This window comes from Chanodichthys erythropterus, chromosome 11, assembly GCF_024489055.1.
Source record: "Chanodichthys erythropterus isolate Z2021 chromosome 11, ASM2448905v1, whole genome shotgun sequence".
Lineage (NCBI taxonomy): Eukaryota > Metazoa > Chordata > Actinopteri > Cypriniformes > Xenocyprididae > Chanodichthys > Chanodichthys erythropterus.
The window spans coordinates 50,857,068-50,884,821 of NC_090231.1; the positions used below are offsets into that span (position 1 = coordinate 50,857,068).

Here is a 27,754-nt window from a genome sequence, read left to right on the forward strand (position 1 = left end):
AGCCGTACAGTCAGTGAAGGGCAGAAAGCGGCACACGCGCACACAGGCGAGCTGGATTAGACTCGGACTGGATGGCAGGATGACATGCTCAGATAAGAAGACTACACTCGAGTCACTGATTAAAACAAACTGTCGCCGCATTTGTATGTTACAGCTGTCGACAGCGCTTTGTGTAAAGACATTCAGTCGCATATAGTTCACGCGCTGAGATGGACGCGCATCTGTGGGATCATCTCCAGGCTGGCAGCTCGGAGGTGGATTGGTGTGAAGGGAATTATCTAATTTATCCTGGAATAGCGGAATTTTACAACACGGTACGTCGGTCGGTACTCTCTTTGTTTTGTGCCATATTGTGTCATGAACATATGCATGTGTGAAGTCTATAAACTTTAGGACTGCTTTGCCTGTGCTCTGCTCACATCAAATAAGATTTTCAGACATGTTTCTGTCCCTTTTCAGATCAGCAACGTGCTGTTTTTCGTCTTGCCTCCAATCCTCATGTGTCTGTTTCGTCAGTACGCCACACATTTCAACAGTGGCATCTATCTCATATGGACTCTGCTGGTGGTTGTTGGTAAATTTCATTCCTCATTATTTCCAGCTGTTAGTGACTGTGCCCGAAAGTAACTTCTTACACAACACAAGTATGCTGGAGGTCAGGTTTTTAGGCACATTATAGGAGGTGGCAGTTAGTAGACTCCGTTCTTCCTCCTTTTCTGGAATATTGCTGGTCTTCAGGAAATAGCTGAGCAGCGCAGGAAGGGCTACTGAAGGAAATATGTTATCTTGGTAAAATATTCAGTATTAAAGCACAATTATATTTCAGTGGAATGAGGAGGTCAAGTCCTCACAGATTTTAAATGTCTTAAAGGATTAGTTCAATTTCAAATAAAATTTTCCTGATAATTTACTCACCCCTATGTCATCCAAGATGTTATTTCTTTCTTCAGTCGAAAAGAAATGAAGGTTTTTGATGAAAACATTCCAGGATTATTCTCCTTATAGTGGTCTTCAATGGCCTCCAAATGGTTGAAGGTCAAAATTAGTTTCATTGCAGCTTCAGAGGGCTTTAAATGATACCAGACAAGGAATAATGGTCTTATCTAGTGAAACGATCAGTCATTTTTGAAAAAAAAAAAATACAACTGTATATGCTTTATATAACCAAATGATCACCTTACGAGTGCTTCCGCCAAAACCGCACTTTTGTATTCTTTAGAAAGCTTTTTTTTTTTTTTTTTTTTAAAAAAAAAGCGATGGTTTCGCTAGATAAGACCCTTATTCCTCGTCTGGAATCGTTTAAAGCCCTTTGAAGCTGCACTGAAACTGTAATTTGGACCTTCAACCGTTTTGAGGCCATTGAAGTCCACTATAAGGAGAATAATCCTGGAATGTTTTCATCAAAATCCTTAATTTCTTTTCGACTGAAGAAAGAAGGACATGAACATCTTGGATGACATGGGGGTGAGGAAATTATCAGGAAAAGTTTATTTGAAAGTGAACTAATCCTTTAATGTAAAACAAAAATGAAAATTCTTTCATTATTTACTCACCCTTATGTGGTTCCAAACCTGTTTGAGTTTCTGTTGAACACAAAAGAAGATATTTTGAAGAATCAGTCAACTGCCTGGTTACCAACATTCTTCAAAATAACTTTTCTTTTGTGTTCAATAAGAAATAAACTAATATAGGTTTGGAACAACATAAGGGTGAGTAAACCAAGTATAAATCTCATCAAATTAGTGTTTTTAAAGTCCCCCTGTAGTCAATAATTTGATCATCTTTGATCACCAAAGTGACATATTTAAATATCTTTTCCTGTGAAAAAAAAAATCTTCATGCTTAAAATAGCCTGAATGTAACTCTACACCCCTTGCTTTATTTAATATACTCGGATCTATAAATATGCTAATAAGCCCTGCCTCCACTCACTTGCACGAGCTCAGAGATCCACTCGGTCAACTTACTGAGGTAAACGCTGCTCAATGGTATCGCTTTTTACAACGTCGGACACATGACAGTAATTAATATGATTAGCCTTTTGCTTGACTAGGCCTACATTATCAAACAGCTGCTAATAATGTGTTGCTAATGTTACAAACCATGTTCCCATTCGCCATCAGAGTCAGACAACTGCTTGTAACAATGAGTATCCTTAGAAAAGCTTTGAACAACTCAGAACGTCAGTGGAGAAAGGGATATAGTTCATCATAACATCGTCATATACATCATAAACCCAATATATTGCTATATCAACCCGATTTTTCATATCAACCGAAAAATATACTGGGATATATTCTCTTGACACTCCCCTGCTTCAGAGCGGTCATGGTTAATGATATGCTAAAGCCAGCCGGCACGTTGACGTGATTGGTTACAAGGTAGTTTGTGATGTCACAAACACCAGCGATTTCAAACTGTGTTTCTGAAAGTGTCAGTTTTAAGGAGAAAATACTCAGCAATCTTGTTGACTTAAAGCATATTAAAAACACCACATAGACATATAAACAACATTAAAAACTTGATTTCCACCACAGGGGGACTTAAACTTTCTTACATTTATTCCAGAATAATAACTAAAGGCAGTAACAATTTAAAACAATATATTTTATTTGTGAACTGATGCTGTTCTTTTTAGTAGTCAACTTATTTTTGGATCATCAGTCATCAAGCTTGGTAAACATTGGTCACAGACACAGACACGAAGATGTCTCTTTAATTTCAGCAAGCTGATTGCTCACTAAAACCCCCACAGTCATGTTTTCGGGACATTTCAAGTTTGATTTTGACTTGACATAAAGCAAGTGGGAGAACTGTTTACTTACTTTTTGATTAGTCTTCCCATTAAACGCAACCATTTTGTTCATTCAGACTGATTCAGGAGTAGTGCTGTCAAACGATTAATCGCAATTAATTGTATTTAATTATATTATAATTCGATTTTAAATAATTATTAATACATGTTATATTTTATATATATATATATATATATAATTATATTTAATTATAGAATTAATGATTAGTTATATTTATTTACATAAATACACACATGCATGTAATGTATTTAACAAAAAAAAAAATATATATATATATATTACACACATTTGCATATAAATATATTTTATATATAATAAATATACACAGTACACACTTATATTATGTAAACACACACTTATTTTGAATGCGATTAATCATTTGACAGCACTATCACGAGTGCAGAACACAAGAGGCAGGATTTATCGCACAAAACGATCATATCCAATCATTTTTTGAGGAGGCACTGCCTCCTTTTCCTCTACGGAGGAAACGCCCCTGATCCCATCTGTCTGATATATTTCACAAACATAAGGTGCTCTGAGAAATCACATCTGTTGTTTCTGTGTCCACAAACAAGTGAGTGACCTGCCAATCAGAAACGCTCTCTGTCTGTCAATCATTATGCACATTCAGAACAGCGGACATTGGGTTTGCTCTGATCTGGATAAGTGTGAAACATTTCATTACCCAGGGTTAAAAATGACCTTAACCCAGAGTTACAAAAGACTGGGTTAAGGATGGCTTGAAAAGCTTCTCTCTTTCTCTGCTCTGTCAATCCCGTGTCATTGGATCTTTTTGTTCATTTTACAGAAGGCCACACAGACCACATTTCATTTAATCATCTGTAAGATGTGTTAATACTCCCATGACCCAAGTGCATTCACAAGTCTGCATTTGTGAAGCTTAACATATTTTAAACAATGAAGCTCTATGTCCCTGTCCATTTTAGGTTTACAGAAGCTGCCCTTCTCACGCTTGTGTCACCCTCACTGCTTACTGACAACCAGAGCTGCAGTTTTATCAAGCTTCTTCCTTTTTACTTGCTGTTTGGGGCTGCTTAATATTCTCTCCTGTAACTGCCAAGGTTAAGACAATCACATGGGAAATTGGTTCAGGATTTGTGCAGAAGTGTGACTTGTACCCAACAAACCGCTGGTGTATTTAAAGCTCGCTGGCAGCTCTGTCTGTGGAGCAGCATGGGAAACTAGCCAACTCAGCACAAACACTGCTCTGTATAAATGTCTTCAGAGTTTTTCTGTTCTAAAAGAAGCTGCTGACTTAATTAATCCGGGTGGGATTTTGAGACAAAATCCTCCCTGCCGTCATATAATACAGTGAGTTTAGTCAAAGGATTAGACGCAGACAGAAATGAATTTTTTCACGACAAACCTTGAGGTGATTCAGCGCTGTTCGTATTGATTGAGATATGTTTTAAGAACACTTTAAAGAGTTTTTAACTGGGATTTAATTGGTGAAATATTGTGTGCTGTTCGGTAAACAGTGGCTGAACTATTGACATTTTCTAAGTATATAATTATAGTCAAGTCTCTGGTGTCCCCAGAATGTGTCTGAAGTTTCTGATCAAAATACCCCACAGATCATTTATTATAGCTGGTCAAATTTGCCCCTATTTGTGTGCCCCTTTAAATGCAAATGAGCGGCTGCTCCCGGCCCCCTTTCCAGAAGAAGGCGGAGCTTTAACAGCTTGTGCTTCAGTTGCTCAACAACAACAAAGCTGGAGAATCTCAGGCATCCAAAATAACGATTGTCAGTAATAGTGTTCAGCCTTACATTGTTCAAACCCAGAGTCGGGCACTGATGGAGAGACTCAGGAAGAAGTTACAACGTTTAGAATGCATCTGGATGTTTCTGAATTGTAAGTGGATAAATTTATGTATTTGCTGTGGAGTTGATTCAACTCATCGACTAGCATGTGCCGTCATGTTAATCTTTTGTGTGAATCCAGCATTGAATTGACCCTCGTTTGTGAAGCAGTCGTAAAATGACGGCATGGTAACAACACTCTACTACAACAACTTTTCCTCTTTAAAGGTGCCCTAGATTCAAAAATCTAATTTACCTCGGCATAGTTAAAATACAAGAGTTCAGTACATGGAAAAGACATACATTGACATACATTGAGTCTCAATTTGTAAATTGTCTTTCTAAATGTTTCGTTAGCATGTTGCTAATGTACTGTTAAATGTGGTTAAAGTTACCATCGTTTTTTACTGTATTCACGGAGACGAGCCGTCGCTATTTTCATTATTAAACACTTGCAGTCTGTATAATTCATAAACACAACTTCATTCTTTATAAATCTCTCCAACAGTGTAGCATTAGCCGTTAGCCATGGAGCACTATCAAACTCATTCAGAATCAAATGTAAACATCAAAATAAACACTGTACTTAGACATGCTGCATGACGAACACTTTGTAAAGATCCATTTTGAGGGTTATATTAGCTGTTTGAACTTTTTTATGTACTTTAAGGCAAGCACGAGCTCTTGGGGCGTGGAGCACTAGATTTAAAGGGCCACACACCCTGAATCGGCTCATTTCTAATTATGCCCCAAAATAGGCAGTTAAAAAAATTAATTAAAAAAATCTATGGGGTATTTTGAGCTAAAACTTCAGACACATTCAGGGGACACCTTAGACTTATATTACATCTTTTAAAAAAAAGTACTAGGGCACCTTTAAAGCAGCCCAACATGGCTTCACCCCCTTTGTTGCACATTCTCGGGGACAGGGTTTATGTACATTTTGGGGTTTGTGATGTCACTAGCCCGGAAAGAAGCTCATTGTAGTCCCTACCAGCCGTTTGTTGTAGTCCTTAAAGGAACACTCCACTTTTTTTGAAAATAGGCTAATTTTCCAACCGTTTTCGAATCCATTCAGCCGATCTCCGGGTCTGGCGGTACCACTTTTAGCATAGCTTAGCATAGTTCATTGAATCTGATTAGACCGTTAGCATCTCGCTCAAAAATGACCAAAGAGTTTCAATATTTTTCCTATTTAAAACTTCTGTAGTTACATTGTATACTAAGACTGACGGAAAAAGAAAAGTTGTGATTTTCTAGGCCGATATGGCTAGGAACTATACTCTCATTCCGGCGTAATAATCAAGGAACTTTAATGCCGTACCATGAGTGCAGCAGACAGCAACATTACACACTAACTAAAGTTAAAGTGAAATCATAATCAACCACCCCTTTAAAGAATATTTTAGAAATCAGCACAAAAAACATACGTATTTCTATCTTTAAGTTCTGCTATCATGTAAATGTTGGAGGAAGGGACCCCAGACCATGGAAAAATTAAGAGACTTCGTGTCATTAAGCTGTATTTTTCAAGGTTTAAGACAGACACCATCTCAGCCAGCCATTTCTGAAAACATGGGGAAGCAGTGGATTTCCAATCTCCTAATATAATTCTCTTGGCGTATTTTATTTATATATATACAGCTCTGGAAAAAATTAAGAAACTTGGAGTGGTCTCTTAATTTTTTCCAGAGATGTATATATTATATTATATTATATTATATTATATTATATTATATTATATTATATTATATTATATTATATTATATTATATTATATTATATTATATTATATTATAAATTAAATATGATTTAGTACTCTTATTAATAATAGAATGCTAAAGTGTAGTTCTTTTTCACAAGGGAAGTCAAAGAAACTGAGCACTTTACTCCATTAAATTTTAAACATTATTTGTTTGTTTGTATGTTTGTTTTTTTTAAACAATCATATGTCTGTTCTTTAGGTATTGGCTCCACTTATTTCCATGCTACGCTGAGCTTCCTGGGGCAGATGCTGGATGAACTGGCCATACTGTGGGTGCTCATGTGTGCCATCGGCATGTGGTTTCCCAGGAGATATCTTCCCAGGATATTCCGTAGAGACAGGTGTGCTCTCATATCCACAAACTCACACATTTTGATTAAAATATACTTGTAGGTAGTGATGTCTGCACTGCTTTTCTCTTGTTTCTCCATGTTTTTCTTTTTGTCTTTCCCTGTTTATTACTAGGTCGAGGTTTAAAATGGTCATCGGCATTCTCTCAGGGATCACCACCTGCCTGGCCTTCATCAAGCCAGCGATAAACTCCATCTCTCTCATGACGCTGGGAATCCCGTGCACTGCTCTTCTCATCACTGAGTTAAAGAGGTCAGTGCGCTTGTAGAAACTCAGCATCAGCCCTCTAGTGCTTTCCATGCTATCGCATTACATATTTATTGCTGTGCACATTCATTTCAAATCACAGTGACAGCTCCTTTTAAATAGCTGTCTCTCTTTATATGGCAGTGTCCCTATACGAAAAGCATATTTTAAAGGCAGTCTTGAATTTTTAATATGAATTGGATTTAATGTATAAGAAAGCACGTGGTTTCCAGTAGAGATACACCGACCGATTGGCCAGGGATCTGAATCAGCCGTTTTTTCTCATGTTTGGACCGGACCGGTGACCTGCCGATCTCACGTCTCGAGTCTTTCTGATTCCGATCCGGTCAATTTTGTTGCCAGCGGCGCAGGCAGTAATGTCTCAGCCACACTCATAGAAGACATAAAGTTTGCAAGAAGACATAAAGTTCGCAATTTGTAATAATTGAAAGGCCAAAGTAAACCGTTATCGATACACCGATACCAGCTGCGTGTTCTCGCTCTCTCTTCTCTCCGATGGTGAAGTGACACACACCCGCCTCCTCACACTCCACTCGTTTCATTTGGTCTGGTTGAATAGTGGTTGTATTGTGCATAATTTTAGTAATTCCTGCAGATTTCACACTTACACCAAAAGCGCGCGCACCACTGATCTATATAAGTGGCGTGCACATAAAGCCGCCTCTCAAACACCTAAATGAGTGGCTTACTACTACACTTAAACGGTCAAATACACACAAATTTATGTCAAAATGCCCATTTTGGCGAATATTCAGTTAAACACAGTCAGTTTTGAAACATCTGAATAGTTGAGAAAGCTAACACATGTTATGTAACAGTATGTGGATCTGTGCATAAACTCTTAAAGTGACAACAGTCTAATGTTCCTGCTTCTGTCTGTCATGTTAATCAAAGAACAAAAGAATTACTTTCTGCTTTTGACTGAATAAGTTTTATAACTTTAATTGTAAGCATTAATAAAGCAATAAGCCCCAAGAATTTATAACAGCTAAGGGGCGTTGTTAGGGGCCGTTCACACAGAACGCGTTTTTCTATTCCAATGTGCTACTTTCCCATTGTTTTTCTATGTAAACACCATAGACAGTAGACACAGCGACCCCATTGGAACTCAATTGAGTCAAGTGAAGCCCATTTTTAGCGATTTTTAGCACTTCCGTTTCTGACGCGCAGACTCACACTAAGCTTGATGACGTCCGCAACCTGTCTGACAGATGTAAATCTTCTAGTAGCTGTGCGAGCAAACTGCCATCGTTAATCTTGCAGAGACGGCGAGCTTGAGCGGGGAGTTCTTTGGCGTGAGTGAGCAGGAGTAAGTATTCTGATTAATTAGTTTGTATAGTATTTTAAAATGTAACGCCAGTACGCCATATTAAGATAATCTCCCCGATTGTCTGCGAGCTTCTCCTCCTGTCTGTACGGTAATTTCTGTACTGTGTGACAGAGAGTCGAGTGGTTATGACGCAATCGTTATTTTTACAAAAACTGTTTCTACGGGGCCATAATGTAACATTGAAGGTAATGGAGCCCTTTATACATTGTCGTGTATCTTTGGAAATAAATAATGGACAAATGGAGTCTTTAAACGCCTCAGATGTAAAGTTATTCACTGTCAAAGTGACGCCAAAATGAATGGGAGTCAATGGGGATGCTAACGCAAGTGAAGTTTTGCTACAAGATGGCAGCACGCGGCCTACTTCAACTTCCGGTCGACTTCCTTGAGCACTGGTAAACACGCGCTTGACGGACATGCATGACCGTTACGCTCGCGTCTCGAATCTTTTGCAGCGCCTCGCACATGAGCGCCGCGTTTTTAAGACGCTGTGTCAAGTTAAAATAATTTCAACTTTTACACGCAGCGCCGCTCATCAATGTCAGTTCCAAAACAGTGGACCAATCAGAAGAACTCGGAGGCGGGGCAAATGTTGCAAGCTTCTGTTTACAGTAGCAAGTTGGCATGACAACTGTTTTATATGACGGCAACATGGCGGAGGGGGGGCGCTCATTATTATCTTACTTTCTTTTTTTCCATGTCAAAACTTGTATCTGTCAATTCTGCTGTTTGCCTATTTCTATTATTTCCGTTATTGTCGTTATTGCCTCACGTCTCAAAAGCGCGTCTCGAGACCCTCGCGTTCTACGCTGCGCTTTTTTTAAAACCACTCCTGAGCGCCGCGTCTCGCGTTTTTAGACGCGTTCGGTGTGAACGGCCCCTTAGGCTTGACGTGGAAGCCCCTTAGCTGTTATAAATTCACTGTAAACCATGGCTTAATGGGGCTTATTGCTTTTATAAAATGGTTACCACACAATACAAATATTAAAGCCAAAAAATATGCATCAATGCAACTTTCACGAAGTCAAATCACTAAAAGCCTTCATATTTTATATCTTTCACACAATACTCTTCTACATAATGCAATAAGCTTCAATGAACAAAATCAGTAGAGAACAATTATATGTTTACGTTGCTAAGAGTGGTTGTTCAGCAACATACACACTCAGTGGCGCAGCGATACTCATGTAATGCGGTCAGCTGTATGTTTTGGGGAATTTTACAATGGCTTCTAACGTGGTTCAACCAATCAGAATCAAGGGCCGGAACTATCCATTTTACAATCTGTATTTAATGTTTACAATGAAGATTATCCAGTGTTATTTTACATTTGATTACTTTAATTTCTGTAGTATTTCTTACCTGAATACTGTTAGACCCACCTGAAAAACTTAAAGCTGTGTTTATTTCATATCAAAATTTATTCTGTTGCATTTATTTGTGGTGTTTTTTGCAATTTGTTTATTTGTTCTTGCATTGAAGAAAAGTAAATTTAGTTTTTTATATGCTGTCAATTACAATTCTTAGAAAGAAAAGAAAATTGCAATCAGTGCATCTCTAGTTTCCAGCTTCAAATGAGCTGTTCTTCCCTATTAGTGTTGTTCATAATTAAATTGAAGGTTTGTTCTATCCATATGGGCCCTATGGGTCGCTTAAATTGTCCCTCATGTCTTGTGTGCTGCTCTTTGTTTTGACCAACATAAGAAGGGCCTAAGTACAACTTTATATGTAAATGTTATATGTATTTTATGATAAACTAAAATATACTTATATATACTTGTATAAATATATAATTTATACAGTAATTTTTATTGAAATTCATGTTTTAAATATTTGTAATTATATGTTTATGAAGTTGCAATTTACTACATTTAAAATCAATTAAAATATAATATATTAACTTTAAATGTAATATTAAATAACACATTACAGGTAAAATTATAATCAAATATGTTACATGTACTTGAGTATGTTAGTCAACACATCAAAATAAGTGTACTTCTTTAAAGAACAACAAAAATTTTAAAATGTACATTAAAGTAAAACTAAACTATTAAGAAGTGCTTTTTTTAAAAAGTGTACTTAAACAGTAAATAAAGTGTACTCTCATTAAGTACACTTAAGTACTCTCGTTAAATACACTTATATCATTAAATATAGTATCTGCAAGTACAGTATTTTTTAAAATATATACTTTTAAGATTTTAATTATACACTACAAGTGCACATTTAATAGAATTAAGTGCACTTTTTTCTACAATGGGTTACTTTTCTAAGAGGTCTGACTTATGATTTGCACCGGGCAGACTATAAAACAAGTAAAAAAATAAATAAATAAAAAGAGATACCATAGATGTACATTAAAGTAGGCACCTAACTTGAGGGTGGGCCACTAACATTTTCTTCAGAACATGCAAAATATAGTTTAAGTTCTCTGGCCCATATTTTCAAACTGTCCGTTGACCTTTGAACATAAAGAGTTCACAACACCACACTGATTGTTTTTGTGCTTAAAGAGAGTCAATGTGACATTTGTTCTTTAGCACAAATGCTTGAAATCCTCTGACCTCAGGAAACCCTTCCCTTAAGCTGTCCAGATGTGCATAGAGTTCATGTGCTTTGCTCTGTAGATGAAGAAACAGGCTTATCAGTGGTTTCCTGAACATGAGATGCACTGCTGTGGTTTTCCTGATAGCGTTCCTCTCAGACCGTTCAGACCAGTTAGATGTAGCTTTATCTAACAGCAAACCATGTATGCGTTTGTAGTTATAGTTGTGCAACATATCACCATGTGCTCATAAAGTAGGAACTAACACATGACAACTCTAAAATGTTAAACAAAGATTAAACTTTTCTCTGTTGAGAGGAAGTGAAACTGTGAATTGAGTAAAATGTTGCTCAGTATATAAACACATAATGTATACATTTAGGGTGTTGCATTTTTACCGTTCTTGTCCCCCTCCTAAATAGCTTGGACATTGTGTCTCAGTTCAGTTGTATTTAATGCTGTTGGTTTTGGCTCTAGTCTTCATGTGTCATCCTGCTTATTGGACAGTCATAAATGTGGTCAGGATTGTGTTATTAATGTCCAGAAACTAACACAGAAAGTACAACAACAGGGTGTTTTTCACACCATTATGGTTTGACATGGAATACTTGATTATAATTTGTATACATTTAAAGTTAATACATTTTAAATGTACTCAATTGCAACTTCATTGTTACAAGTGTGTGATTACAAACATTTAAAAATGTGACATACAAGTTTCAATAGAAATGGCATTAAACTATATTTTAGTTTAACATAGATGCTTGTCAGTACATTCAGCAGTACACTTTAACCATATTTCAAACACATATATTAAAATATATATTATTTCCATAATAAGTACTCTTTTTAAAAGTATGCTGTTGTGTGCGTCAAGGGTTTGTTTTTTCAGTGTGTCTGAGTAACAGTTTGCACTTCCTGTCTCTTTCTCTCTCTCTCTCTTTCTCTCTCTCTCTCCTCACTATTTTTACACCACCCCTGCTAGTGCTCTTTTTTTCACTCTCAATGCAGTGGCTTCAGACTGTTTTTATCACTCAAAATAATTGACATTTTTGTAATGGAGCTAATTTTAAAAGTGATTTTCATTGGCCACTGCATCAATTATTGTTATTTTAGTATTATTTATGTACAATTATAGTATTTATTAATATTTTGAAGTTTATTTTAATTTAAGTTTTAGTAATTTTGTAATCCGCTAGTCATTTTTATATAGTGTTTAGCTTTAATTTATTTTTATTGCAGGTAGCTGCCATGCAACTGCTAATATTAAGTTTTTTTTTACTTTAAAGGTACACTATGTAACTCTGAGTGACTGCAGATGAATGTTTATCCTGCTGCTCATAAAACATTCACTGTTTGTGAATGAGATATAACCAGTTTAGATGGAAAGGATCTCAAACTGACAACCTGAAGACGTTACTGTAGCTACTCATTAATAGATACCGTACTTCCTTTAAAATAAATTCCAGCACAGCACTACAACAACCATAATGAAATTGCCCTTCACAATAGATAATACTTTACAATGAACTCTAATGCTGGGTTCAGACTTCTTTTTTTTTTTTTTTTTTTGACTTTTTTTTATAGAAATCAGTTGTCAAATAAAAATGTTTGCACACTCAATTTAATGAATTTGTTTTTAAAATACTGTTTTAACCCTAATGAACATGGTAAAGTTGACACCATTCAGTTATGAAATCTAGGCTATGTGCCGAATCATATTTATATTGTTATTAAAGGAAAATACATATTAATTTATTCAGACACCTTAAACATTGCATTCATTAATACAGTTTATTCACTATAGTTTAAAAAAATGGTAATAAAATATTACAGGATCTCAAAGTTAAACTGTGTCAGAAAATTAATCTTAATAATGTCAGAGAACACTTAAGCAAAACACATTCAGGTCAAAGTGTCTGAATTTTTGGTCCCAAATTTGTATCAATTGTACTGGTAGTCCACTGTATGAAGAATTTTTGGGTATATTATGTCACAGTTTGCTTTATTTTGCTATCCTCACTTACATAAATGAACTATAGTGTCCTGCACCCACTAGTAAAAATATATCAAAAATATAAAAAATGCCTGAATAATTTTTGGTTAGACTGTATTTACCATTACCATATAACTCGGACACTAGACTGTGCTATGGAGATATTTACCTACACAATAACACAAGACAGTTTTATTTCAAAAGAGTACCAGCATTACTGAACGTATGTAACAGCAGGGGCAGTTCTAGGGTCAGTGGATATTCATGGATATTCAAGTTAAAATTGGATAATTGCTATTTTTATTTAAATATTCCTAAAGGAATTAAAAATATTAAAAGAAAAATGTTTCTTGCACTGTCACATTCAGTGAACATGGATCATGGAAATAATACCATATTTCCAATTCAAAATGCTTGATTTTTTGATTTTTTTTTAAAAGTTGGTAATTTGCAGTAACCAGAGAAGCTTACAGTAAAATTATGCACAATACTCACAATCACGAGCTGAAATTCAGGCCCTGAAAATTGATAATAGGCATGTGTGTATTGATACAATATATCCATGAAAAATATTGCGATACTATGCTGTTTGCTGTATCGATTTCTCCCCCATCCCAAAACAAGACATGCACGGGAGAGTGATGTACACAATTTCCCGTGAAAACCATCCTGCCCTGTGTTGTCACGGTTGCACACAGAAACAAGATGGTAAGATCCAAGTGCAGTGATGTTTATTAAAGGGAACTCCAAACACGTAATCCAAGACACAGGCAAAGGTAAACTCCACAAAAACAGTCCATAAAACAGAAAGCCAGAGAACTAAAGTGCACGTAACATTAAAACAACAAACCACAACTGAGGACAGAAACAACTGAGATTAAATAGACAGACACTGATTACAAAATACATGACAGCTGGGTGTAATGATGTGATAAATGGATAATGAGTCCGGCAGTGCGTTATGGGTAGTGTAGTCAATGGGGTGAAAACAGTCCAGGATGGAGTGCCCTCAAGTGGCTAATTCGGGCACTCTCACTGACGGTTGTGACATTACCCCCCCTCAAAGGAGCGGCTACCAGACGCTCCACCAGACAAAACAAAAACGAAAAACACAAACTCAGGAGGGAGGTGGACAGGAGGAGGATCAGGGGGAGGGATGGTGGGCCAGGACCAGAGTCTCCAACAGAAGGCCAGGGGGGAGCCGGGGGAACAGTCCATGGAGACTCTAGTGGGGTCAGGGTTCTGGCAAGTTGCCAAGGCGGTGCTGGAGGAACTGACCAAGCGGGTGTCAACAGACCTGGGGTCCTGGCCGACAGCCAGGGTGGCGCTGGGGGAACCGACCAGGCTGGTTCCAGTGGTTCTGGAGTCCTGGCTGATTGCCAGGGTGGCGCTGGAGGAACTGACCAGGCTGGTTCCAGCGGGTCTGGAATCCTGGCTGTTTGCCAGGGTGGTGCCGGAGGAACTGACCAGGCTGGTTCCAACGGTTCAGATGGCCTGGGCAGTGGCGGCAGGGCAGAAAGCCTGGGCGGCGGCGGCAGGGCAGAAGGCTTGGATGATGGCGGCAGGACAGAAGATCTGGGCGGTGGCGGCAGGGCAGTAGGCTTGGACGGCGGCGGCAGGGCTGGCCAAGGGTGCTTCGTGGCCGTATCAGGGAGAACGAGCAGCTCGGTGACGGCCTCCGTGGCCGTATCAGGGAGAGCGGCCAGCTCGGTGACGGCCTCCGTGGCCGTATCAGGGAGAGCGGACAGCTCGGTGACGGCCTCCGTGGCCGTATCAGGGAGAGCGGACAGCTCGGTAACTGTCTCCGTGGCCGTATCAGGGAGAGCGGAGGACTCAGGGACGGCAGTGGGCTCAGACTGGAACTGCTCTGGGACGGCAACGTGTTCGGACTGGAGCTGCTCAGGGACGGCAACGTGTTCGGACTGGAGCTGCTCAGGGACGGCAACGTGTTCAGGCTGGAGCTGCTCTGGGACCGCCGCGTGCTCAGGCTGGGGCTGCTCTGGGACGGCAGCGTGCTCTCTGTTCTGAGAGCATCCTGCAGGCACGCAAGACCGCCAAAACATAGAACGTGAGGACAGCCCTCTTGGCCATCACCGGACTGATAGGGAGAGCATGCCGTACTGGAGCGGACTCACTGGCTGGAGCGGACTCACTGACTGCAGCAGGCTCTGAAGTGGACTCACTAACTGAAGCGGGCTCTGAAGTGGACTCACTGACTGGAGCGGGCTCTGGAGGGGATTCACTGACTGGAGTGGACTCACTGACTGGAGCGGGCTCTGGAGTGGACTCACTGACTGGAGCGGGCTCTGGAGTGGACTCACTGACTGGAGCGGGCTCTGGAGTGGACTCACTGACTGGAGCGGGCTCTGGAGTGGACTCACTGACTGGAGCGGGCTCTGGAGTGGACTCACTGACTGGAGCGGGCTCTGGAGTGGACTCACTGACTGGAGCGGGCTCTGGAGTGGACTCACTGACTGGAGCGGGCTCTGGAGTGGACTCACTGACTGGAGCGGGCTCTGGAGTGGACTCACTGACTGGAGCGGGCTCTGGAGTGGACTCACTGACTGGAGCGGGCTCTGGAGTGGACTCACTGACTGGAGCGGGCTCTGGAGTGGACTCACTGACTGGAGCGGGCTCTGGAGTGGACTCACTGACTGGAGCGGGCTCTGGAGTGGACTCACTGACTGGAGCGGGCTCTGGAGTGGACTCACTGACTGGAGCGGGCTCTGGAGTGGACTCACTGACTGGAGCGGGCTCTGGAGTGGACTCACTGACTGGAGCGGGCTCTGGAGTGGACTCACTGACTGGAGCGGGCTCTGGAGTGGACTCACTGACTGGAGCGGGCTCTGGAGTGGACTCACTGACTGGAGCGGGCTCTGGAGTGGACTCACTGACTGGAGCGGGCTCTGGAGTGGACTCACTGACTGGAGCGGGCTCTGGAGTGGACTCACTGACTGGAGCGGGCTCTGGAGTGGACTCACTGACTGGAGCGGGCTCTGGAGTGGACTCACTGACTGGAGCGGGCTCTGGAGTGGACTCACTGACTGGAGCGGGCTCTGGAGTGGACTCACTGACTGGAGCGGGCTCTGGAGTGGACTCACTGACTGGAGCGGGCTCTGGAGTGGACTCACTGACTGGAGCGGGCTCTGGAGTGGACTCACTGACTGGAGCGGGCTCTGGAGTGGACTCACTGACTGGAGCGGGCTCTGGAGTGGACTCACTGACTGGAGCGGGCTCTGGAGTGGACTCACTGACTGGAGCGGGCTCTGGAGTGGACTCACTGACTGGAGCGGGCTCTGGAGTGGACTCACTGACTGGGGCGGGCTCTGGAGTGGACTCACTGACTGGGGCGGGCTCTGGAGTGGACTCACTGACTGGGGCGGGCTCTGGAGTGGACTCACTGACTGGGGCGGGCTCTGGAGTGGACTCACTGACTGGGGCGGGCTCTGGAGTGGACTCACTGACTGGGGCGGGCTCTGGAGTGGACTCACTGACTGGGGCGGGCTCTGGAGTGGACTCACTGACTGGGGCGGGCTCTGGAGTGGACTCACTGACTGGGGCGGGCTCTGGAGCGGACTCACTGACTGGGGCGGGCTCTGGAGCGGACTCACTGACTGGGGCGGGCTCTGGAGCGGACTCAGTGACTGGAGCGGGCTCTGGAGCGGACTCAGTGACTGGAGCGGGCTCTGGAGCGGACTCACTGACTGGAGCGGACTCACTGACTGGAGCGGGCTCTGGAGCGGACTCACTGACTGGAGTGGACTCACTGACTGGAACGGGCTCTGGAGTGGACTCACTGACTGGAGCGGGCTCTGGAGCGGACTCACTGACTGGAGTGGACTCACTGACTGGAACGGGCTCTGGAGTGGACTCACTGACTGGAGCGGGCTCACTGGCTGGAGACTTCTTTCTCCTCCTCCTCCTCCTCCCTTTACCGGGGTGAAGCTGAGGCTCAGTGCCCATCTCCTCAATGCCTTCTGAAACAGAATTATGGGCTGGAGCATGCAAACTGGCTGGCTGATTCAGTGAGGTCCATTCCCTCCGACGGCGAAGATACGCGGCGAATCTCCAGAAATCTAAACTCCGTAGCCCTTCCATCTCACATTGAGGCAGAGGATCGTCGAGGCAGCAATTACACATATCCTTCAAAGCCGCGTCATTGTAACCCAGCCCCACCGCCATCGTCCAAAAGACCTTAGCGAAGCATCCTACCTCCCACCCCTCCTGGCGTAGATCCCTCAATGCCCGTAGTTGATCCCAGCGCTCCCTGGTAGTGGACTCACTGACTGGAGCGGGCTCTGGAGTGGACTCACTGACTGGAGTGGGCTCTGGAGCGGACTCACTGACTGGAGCAGGCTCTGGAGCGGACTCACTGACTGGAGTGGACTCACTGACTGGAACGGGCTCTGGAGTGGACTCACTGACTGGAGCGGGCTCACTGGCTGGAGACTTCTTTCTCCTCCTCCTCCTCCCTTTACCCTTTACCATCTCCTCAATGCCTTCTGAAACAGAATTATGGGCTGGAGCATGCAAACTGGCTGGCTGATTCAGTGAGGTCCATTCCCTCCGACGGCGAAGATACGCGGCGAATCTCCAGAAATCTAAACTCCGTAGCCCTTCCATCTCACATTGAGGCAGAGGATCGTCGAGGCAGCAATTACACATATCCTTCAAAGCCGCGTCATTGTAACCCAGCCCCACCGCCATCGTCCAAAAGACCTTAGCGAAGCATCCTGCCTCCCACCCCTCCTGGCGTAGAGCCCTCAACGCCCGTAGTTGATCCCAGCGCTCCCTGGTAGTGGCTGGAGGAAGGATTCGGAACCCCACACTGCTGGATCCTTGCATGGGTGGTTTGTTCTGTCACGGTTGCACACAGAAACAAGATGGTAAGATCCAAGTGCAGTGATGTTTATTAAAGGGAACTCCAAACACGTAATCCAAGACACAGGCAAAGGTAAACTCCACAAAAACAGTCCATAAAACAGAAAGCCAGAGAACTAAAGTGCACGTAACATTAAAACAACAAACCACAACTGAGGACAGAAACAACTGAGATTAAATAGACAGACACTGATTACAAAATACATGACAGCTGGGTGTAATGATGTGATAAATGGATAATGAGTCTGGCAGTGCGTTATGGGTAGTGTAGTCAATGGGGTGAAAACAGTCCAGGATGGAGTGCCCTCAAGTGGCTAATTCGGGCACTCTCACTGACGGTCGTGACATGTGTAAAATATAAACTCTTTTAATTACCATAGTGAATCTAAGTAAGACAAAAACATGTTTTGGAAGTAGGATTGATAATGTGTTGATTGACTCATTATTTGAATTTTGTTTATTTTGGTTTATTTTGAACAAAAAAGTTACATAGTGTATCTTTTAGGTTTTTCATCTAAGAATTTTTATTTTTTTTCAGTTTTATTTCAATTGACGAAAGTAATTTTTTATATTTCTAGTTTTAATAAACAATAACAACCCTGCTGCTGATGTCCACAATTATGGCTGTGCAAGAAATCATCTGATAGCCGGCGTGTTTGTTTACTGTTATAACAAGACAGATTTGGTTGGTTCTGTGTGGGCAGGACTGTGAAAATGATCAGCAGCGTGATCCCATCTGGGAAAAAGCGTGACTAAAATCACTCTCGAATGAAACAACATCATTTACAGTTTTTTAATGTCAAGCAAACAGTCTGTTGGCTATTTTATCCAATGCTAAATCAGGTGTACTAGATATAATTGTAAGTGTAATCACTTGTAAAAGTAATAGTACACATTCTTTTCACAAGTCGCACTATTTGAGTGGTTGTGTGGCATGTTATATTAGTATCGTTGAAATACTGTTATAGTTCTAAATATTTATTTGAATTTTAATATCTATTTAGTTTTAATTTTTGTATTTTCCATTTTCTTTTAAATTTTAGTTAATTTTTGTTTAGTTAAAAAAAATTTGCATTAACTAATGTTAACTAATAGGACCTCATTGTAAAGGCTTACCGTTTTAGTTTGCTATTATAACTCTGTGGTGCACCAAAGTTTAAGTATGCACAGTAGGACCTGTTAATCATGCGTTTATAATCTGTAGGTGCGACAACCTGCGTGTGTTCAAGCTGGGTCTGCTCTCAGGGCTGTGGTGGACTCTAGCACTCATGTGCTGGATTAGTGATCGCATTTTCTGTGAGATGTGGTCATCTGTCAACTTCCCATATCTACACTGTGCCTGGTAAGTGCACCCTGCATCTGCTCTAGTGCACTTATCACATCATACATCACCTAGTGCGCATGCTCAGTGTGTGCTAAGCCTCAGTAAGCACTGTGAACACATTGAAACATTGGTTTACGCAATGTACTTTTCCTATAAAGCATGGTCTCCCAAACTGGTTATTACAGTTACCAATCCAGTTGAACATGAATGCAGTTTAGGGTTATTATATTAATAAAATTAAAACTAAAACCATGAAAAAAAACATTGAAAATAAGCACAATATCTACGATTTTTAGATCAAAATAATAAAAAAACACTAGAACAGCATTCCCAGATGTTTCCAAGAATGTTTAAATCCAGAGAAATAAGCCATTTTAACCAGGACATGGATCTGTGTGCCGCTTATCAATGACATCATACCTGCGTTACTCTCGATGTAAACACCAAAGATGCTTTAATATATTATATTCATCGACAGTAAAGTAATTATTGTTATATAGCTCAACACAGTAATTCTTACAATTCTCGTTTTCTTGATTTACTGTGAGTACCATGTTTTACCATGCCTAATATCGATGTAGCTTACTGCAGTGTGCAACGAGTGTCTCATAGCAGCCACTGAGTGAACACAGAGAAGCATTTTACCCCACATACGCATGACCAGAAGAAGCGGACGTGGTCGTCTGCGGCATAATAAAAGCTCCACTGCTCTTGAGCTTCATGTCGCCAGCGGCCTCATTCCACTCCAACAGCTTTCAGCAACACCCTGCTTCATACTACAGTAATGTTAGCAAATCTTTAATACATTAGCTCATCCATGAAAATGATTTCTGTACGTTTTGAATAAGCGACCTCTAGTGGCAAAACATTACATATTGTGTCTTTAACCGGAATAAAATAAAATACAAAAAACTTACTTTAGGTCAGCTAAAAGGCAAGACAACATTTTTCATTTAGCTGAACTTGATGCACTAAAATAACAAATTAAAACTGAAATAAAAAATGATATAGACATTTTTAAAAACTAATAAAAATTACAAAACAGAATGACATTAAACATTAACTAACATTAAAATAAAAAAAGAAAACACAAATTAAAACATTCGAAAAATTAATAGAAGTATATTCATTTTTATATAATATAAATAATAGAAACTATAATAGTATCTAAATAATATTAAAATAACACTGATGTACTTGGATAAATGTAATACAGAATGCCTAGTTTAACTTTTTTTTTTTTTTTTCATTTTCCACCTACATTTAAACAGATACACTGTAAAAATGATTTTTTTGATGTTGTAAATAAAAGATTGTAAGAGTACATTTTACAAGTAAATACCAGTTTCGGTCTTTCTACTTCAACATTTCATGTTTAATTCAATGAGTTACTTGCATTTTCTATGTAATTATTGCTGTTTCTGAGTGAAAATTGTAAATTTAAAAGTAAATCCTACTCCACATTTTTTTTTCAGTGTAGTTCACCCAAAAATGAAAATTACATTGTTTCATATTACTGTACAAATTTGTGGGTTGATATCCAAGTAATTTATTATTATTTGACTATTGGTATAATATATTATTTGTTCTACATTTCCCCATTTTATGTGTCTGTTTAGGCATATCCTCATCTGCCTGGCGTCCTACCTGGGATGTGTGTGTTTTGCTTATTTTGACGCGGCGTCTGAGGCTCCAGAGCAAGGGCCGGTTATCAAATTCTGGCCCAGCGAGAAATGGGCTTTTATTGGGGTGCCATACGTCACACTTCTCTGTGTGCACAGGAAGCCCTCTATTAAGGTGACTTAACCTGTGCTTCCTAAGGTATCTGACTATACTTCAATGCACTTTGTAATAGACATTTACACAAAGGAGAATCCTGTTTTTGCATGGGGATTTGTAAGGTTTTGTTTTTGGGGAAAGATGATGGTCAATCAGTGTAATTCATGAGTATTTAGTGTCTTAACAGCACAAAATAAGCTTTCAGTTTGGTTTGGGATAAATTCTGAGTGATTCAGGATTTCATATTATAACTTTACATGGTGTTTTTCTACCGGTCAAAAGATTGGAATGATTACGATTTTTTTTTTTCTTTTTTTTTTTCTTATGCTCACCAAGAGTGCATTTATTTGATCAAATATTATTACAATTTAAGAAAAACTGTTTTCTATTTGGATATATTTTAAAATGTAATTTATTCCTGTGATGCAAAGCTGAATTTTCTGCATCAGTCTTCAGTGTCACGTGATCAGAAATCATTCTAATATGCTGATTCAGTGTTAAAAAACATTTTCTGCTGCTTAATATTTTAGTGGAAACAGTGATACAGTACCAATATTTTGGGGGTTATTAAGATAAAAGAACAAAAGATGCAAGCAAGGATGCATTAAATTGATCAAAAGTGACAGTAAAGACATTTATAAAATGTTACAAAAGACTTCTATTTCAAATAAATGATAACTTTATTTATCAAAAAAATCATGAAAAAATGTAACATGTTTTCCACAAAAATATTGAGCGGCAAAACCTGTTTTCAACACTGATAATAATAAGAACCATTATTAAAAATTGAGCATCAGTTATTTTAAATTCTAATAAGTTTTTACTCAGTAATGTTTACTGTTTTTGCTCAGAAATAGAATTTTTAAAACAGATGTACACACTAGCAATTGAGCCTGAAATTAAATATAAGGAAATAATGTTTTTTTTTTTTTTTGTGCATTAACATTGTTAAAATCTCATTTAAACTTCACCTATAATAAGGCAGCACAACCATAAATGAGTATCATATTACAATGTGGACACAAAGCATGTCATTTCACAGTAGTACTACTAGTTACATTTTGTGACATAACAGGGGTTCCCAACCCTGTTCCTGGAGTTCCTGCAGAGTTCAGCTCCAGCCCTAGCCCTGCTCAACACACCTGGCTGCGTCCGAAAACCTAGGTATCTGTCTTAATGCCTTGCTGTATTATAAGAGAATGACTTGTACGGCAGCGTTTGTGCATGAAGGCACCTCACGAAACTGATTTCGGACAGACTTCTGAGGCAGCGTAACTGTATAATGATCTACAGCGCGAGCTTTGGTGAGAACTAAACAAAGATTTAATTACTACAGTAGTAATTTCTCGATAGAAATGATATCAAAATCGAAATATGCTGGTCAAAATCGTACATTTACACAAACTGAGCAGCAAACGCAACTTTTGGACGCCATCTTTATTTTTCTAGCTCAACTGTCAAAGAATGGAAAGCACAGGATTGTGGGATATCAAAGGCAGCTAAGGATACATCTATGCTTCCTTCAAAAATCGATCTGAAGAAGGTATCTCACGAGACGTGAGGAAGTGAAGCTAATATTGGATTCGGACGTGCCTTGATGCCTTACTACCTTGAAATATGTCCTCAGAAGGCAGCATTTTCCAGTTTTCGGATGCAGCCACCTGTCTGTAATTATCAAGTGCTCCTGAAGATCTTAATTAGCTGATTCAGGTGTGTTTTATCAGGGTTGGAGCAAAACTTTGCAGGTAGGTAGATCTCCAGGAACAGTGTATACATTTAAAAATTAAAAGGTGCACTAAGTGATTTTTCTGTTTTACAAAATGGTCTTGGACTTTATACTGACACCTATGGGTGTAAAGTTAGTGTTAAAATCAAAATTATCCCATGATTTATTTTACCATCCTAAGTGTATATGACTATCTTCTTTCAGACATACTGTATACAGTCAGAGTTATATTAAATAATGTCCTGGTTCTTCCAAGCTTTATAATGGCAGGGAATAGAGGATGAGATTTTAAAGTCCAAAATAGTGCAACTATCCATCAGAAAAGATATCCACATGACTCTGGGGTGCTAATAAAGTGAAGAGATGCTTTTTGCCGTACGCATCGATTTACGGTGAAAGAGTGAACTCTGACCCGACGCATGATGTAATGATGAACACGGAAGCGCAGAGGATAGAGCAAAACAAAACACCGGTCACGAACTAGAAGTCTAAAATGAGAATTTTTAAAGAGAAATGTTGGAGAATTTTGATATATTGTATTCGTCTGAAAGAAGCACCTAGGGCGGCTTGAGGGTGAGTAAATCATGGAATAATTTAAAATTTTTATTTTTGGGAACTATCCCTTTAACAGAGTCTTCATCTCATGTACATAATTTTAAACATATTTGCCAAAAGAAGTAATAATGAATTTAGGTTTAAAACTTAGAGTGTAAAAAAAAAAAAAAAAAATTACTTAATGCACCTTTTTATTATGAATAGCTGTAGGACACGCAATCATCTTCACCAACTGTCAGAATACAGGAAAAACCAGTATTTTTTCTTTTCCCCATAATATGGAGGTTCATTACACCAGTGCACCTCAGCCACAGGCCTGATACCTCTATACTGAGTTTGTGATGTTAAAGTTTAACGCAGCATAAACTGGATGTTTTTATCTAGATGTTCTAAGCTATGTTGCACTACTGTGAAAATGAATGCAGTGTATTGGACAAAAGACTTTAAAACACTGCATGAAATACGTTTGGTGAATTAAATGTAAAGGAATGTACTCTTGAGAAATGAAAGTTTGTCCTTTACCGAATGTCTTTAGACAGAAATGTATATATCTATATTTAGCCTATTGTTAGTATTTCTTTCTCAAATACAAATGTTAATTCTACCTTTATTTCTTCATTTAGTCTTACCTTACAACACTGTACAAAGGCCTTTTGCAGTTTGTATCTTTAACTGTCAAAGAACAAATTGCTGTCGATCAGTGGATAATAAATTTGTACTGCAAAATAGCTAAAAACTAAACCAGAGCTGTCCAATCCTGCTCCTGGAGGGACGCTGTCCTGCAGAGTTTAGGTCCCAGTTAAACACACCTGAACCAGCTGATCAAGATCTTACTAGTCATACTAGAAACAGAGATGCTCTTACTATTGGGAGATATGAGGGTCCGTGGTTCAACCTTTGGAGAAGGCTAACTTGGATCACATGTGCCTTGCTAACCAATCACATTACAGCCTTGACGTCATTGAATTTCATTCAGAGTTGTGCGACAGTCAATCACTGTTTGTGGATACCATAGAAATGGAAGAGAAGTGCCGAAAACTGAATCATACCTATCTCGCAATTGTCTGACTTCTCTTATAAAAAAGCTTTTTTTTCCCCCGGTGTAAACCCTAAATTAGATAAATCCAAAATGAATGTTTAAGAGCAAACATATTGAAGAATAGCTGATGGATTCATTAAATAAGCTATTTCCTCACACAAGCAGTTTATTCAGTGTAGTGAAGCCTCTCCACCAATGACATCCATTTTTAAAAAACAGCCTCCCTGCGTACCGCAGTGCTTTTCTTGGCTAAGGCTGCAGGTTTGCCTTTTAAGTGGCTTTGCTAGAAACTTCCAGGCATGTTGGAGCTAAACTCTGCAGGACAGCAAAGAATATACACTAACAAGAAGCGACACCAAAGACTATAGAATAACACAAGACGTGTCACTCGTATTGTTTTGAATGGGTGAAAGTGTAACGCGCAATATGGCCGAATAAGTCCCGCCTTCTAAATAAGAGCCAATCGCCGACTAGTAAAGTCGTCGCGTCACTTCAGCGGCCGTTAGAATCACCGGTTTCTATAGAAACAGTCAGACGTGCACCTCCGAAGAGATGCGCATTTAGGTCTGCACATGCGCATTAGCTTGATCCAGCCTGAAAAATACTTTTTTTTTTTTGTCCTGATTCGAGCGTTTAGAAACTAAATTTATGAGCCGGTTGTTGTTAGATTTCATTGGTGATTTTAAATATGAAATTTAATCGTAAGGTTGGCGAACAGTTTTGGAAAATTTGATGTTTCCCCATTCAAACAGATTGCATGATGCCCAGGATGCCCGAGAGGCGTTTCAAAGATGGCCGCCAAGTGAAATGACTTGTCTTAAAGGGACTTTGGCGACACTCAATAGAGTGCCCCAGGGATGACGCGTTTTTGTAGGCCAACCCGGACGTTAGCAGTGCACGGGTTCCTTCGGTTGAAAGCCTATGCGTTTTTCCCATAGACTTTTGGAAAATCGCACAAAATAAGCACTGTGTTTAACAAAGGGTTATGACACTTACACGTTTTGTCTGTCAAGATAATCTTTACAAGTTAACACAACATTTATAGATTTTGAAGCCTAAATAAAGTCGTCAGATATAAAAGGCTAACAGTAGGCTATAAACGGACTACAGCACACCATGGTCGTAGAAAATTTATTTATGTATTTAGAAAACAACTCTATTTAAAAACATGCTCGCTGATTATGATCTGTGCTGTGTATGAATACTTATCCACTTTTTCATGAGAAATACTGTCCAAGTGTCCCGTTTTTAATGATGACATCTGAAGTCCCCGCCAAAGGAAGTAGTCCCTTTTAGCAATTTGTTAGCAACCGCCGATTTTAAGACACAGTAAAAGTTTTAAAAAATCACTAGTGGATTATAACTGGTGTGTTTTATGTCATAGATCAAAAAGTGAAAGTATTTAGAGGCTTTGTTAACCATAGACCTTATTTCAGGCGATTTAGCAAAAACCCATTCAAAAAACCCATAGACTTTTTTACGGCGTTGGGTTTTGCCTACAAAAATGCATCATCCCTGAGGCACTCTATAGAACGTTCCATTGCAACACCGACACCCAGCAGCGGCCCTGCGTTTCCACCATTTTGTGGTGAAAGCGACTCGTCGGTCCACTAGTTGTTTCTATGGCAATATCAGCTGCTTTGTTAAATAAAAACATACATTAAAGCTGAAATCCATCCTGAATGATGACAACACAGAATAAAATACTATATCACTAGTGATCATCAAATCACAAATGATTTTGCAGTGTTGTCTAATGTCCATTGAAGCAAAAGTGTCCAAAAGTGGGAATTATCCGATAACGGACACAGCAATGCATCATGTATTATAAGATCATTATGTTTGTAGTGTGATCCATTAAAACGTACAATATAGCCTATTTCAATTCAGACCTAGATATTATTACTATTACTCCACTAGGTCTGAAATATATTGTTTGATGCAAACATGATGATCTTAAATGTATTAATTATTAATTTACTATTAATAAATGTGTAAAGTTGCATAAAATGGAAACACTCAATAAAGTAGGCTAACTACGTTACCTCAGATGGTTAAATGGTTGGATTCCACAACTGGTAAAATAAAACATATATAAGACAATACAACATTTACTGTAGGAGCCAAACAATTTACTGGTGACTTAATTTAAAAAACTGTTCTATTGCGCTTCTGATTTGGCAGTGAAATTCACCGATTTTGGGTGCGTAAGATGTGAAGGATTCTATGGTCAAGTTAGTATTTTCACCCCATAATGGCGGCCGCGCTACCGGAGCACCACCTACCCAAAAAGTATCAAAGTGTCGCCTCTTGGGTTCTACACTCTTTGAGGACAGTGAGCTGGATTGGACCCCTGATCTAAATGATTTATTGAGGGATGAAATACCAAAAACACAGTATGCAATAAAAGCACAAATTCAGTTGGTTTATACACAAATGACATGTTCTATGACTTCTTGCTGCTTTCTTCCAATGCCACAAAATTGCATCAACATTTTTAAGAGAAACTGAACATTACCTCAGTTTGTTAATGTTTTTGCCACTCATCCAGGGTTTCATAAAGGAGCAGCAGAGTGATTTTGTATTTCTGTGTAACTTTCTGCTCAAGCAATGCACAATATGTACTGTAAGCCAGTTCAGTGGCTGTAACTTGTGTGATTATGTGTGTGAGTGTGGGGGTGTGTGTGTACGTATGTCTGTGTGTCACCCGGACCCAGATGCAACGCAGGGACCAAGTATACAAAGACTATTTATTTTTGCGATTTAACCGATTAATAATTTTGTAACTACCACTGATTCATGATTTTGTAACCAAATAAGTTTGATTGTATTTTTACACTGATTTAATAAAAACATGCTGCAAATTAACATGTTTGAACAATGCATGTCTTTCTTAATATGTTCATGCTGAAACAAGCACCTAACCTTATGCACATTCCCTTCTAAAACGCTTTCTAACATGGACATGTACTGACCCCTTGAATAATTTAGCAGCTCATTTTTGAGTAGAAATGTATTGATACTCAGTGTTGGGGAAAGTTATTTTTTTTTAAAGTAATGTGTTACAATATTGCCTTACTCCCTGAAAAAAAAAGTAACTATTTGCATTACTTAGTTACTTTTTATGTAAAGTAATGCATTTTTGTACTTTCTCTCACCTGGGCTGGGCTTGTTTTGTTTTATAATAACAAAAAAGTTATATTTTTGGCAAATGTAGACCCTTTCACAAAAAGTAAAATAATAATCCTCAGGCTGAAGGAAATGCAAATTCATGCCTGTACAGTAGAGGTGCTCAAACAAACTTTTCAGCTGTGCTGGCATTCTGAATTGCAGAAGAATTGGATGCAGAAGAAACTTCAACATTATTACTTAAGCAATAAAACCAAAAAATGAAACACAAATGTGATGTTTATCTAAAGTCATTTTTTGTTTCAAATGTGTTTATCTAAATGCATCATGTTTACACAGCACACACAATGCCTCTGCACTTATGACCGATTTCTCTCAACATTTGGACAGGAGAGCTGTCAGTCAAGAAATGGGAAAACAAAGT

At 39.5% G+C, this 27,754-nt stretch overlaps 1 protein-coding gene across 2 annotated transcripts; it reads left to right on the forward strand.

The window, feature by feature from the left end:
• Window positions 1-27,645, forward strand: acer2 (alkaline ceramidase 2). Of its 2 annotated transcripts, XM_067399991.1 has the most exons (6): window positions 1-314; window positions 460-574; window positions 6,605-6,746; window positions 6,871-7,008; window positions 18,983-19,120; window positions 20,722-27,638. In XM_067399991.1, exons 1-6 carry the CDS (start codon window positions 210-212, stop codon window positions 20,906-20,908), a joined length of 825 nt encoding a protein of 274 aa, XP_067256092.1. In that variant the 5' UTR covers window positions 1-209; the 3' UTR covers window positions 20,909-27,638. The 2 variants fall into 2 exon arrangements, with proteins under 2 accessions (XP_067256092.1, XP_067256093.1); XM_067399992.1 differs by lacking the exons at window positions 1-314; window positions 460-574 and adding an exon at window positions 3,351-4,693 and having other exon boundaries at window positions 20,722-27,645.
• The last annotated feature ends 109 nt before the right edge of the window (window positions 27,646-27,754 follow it).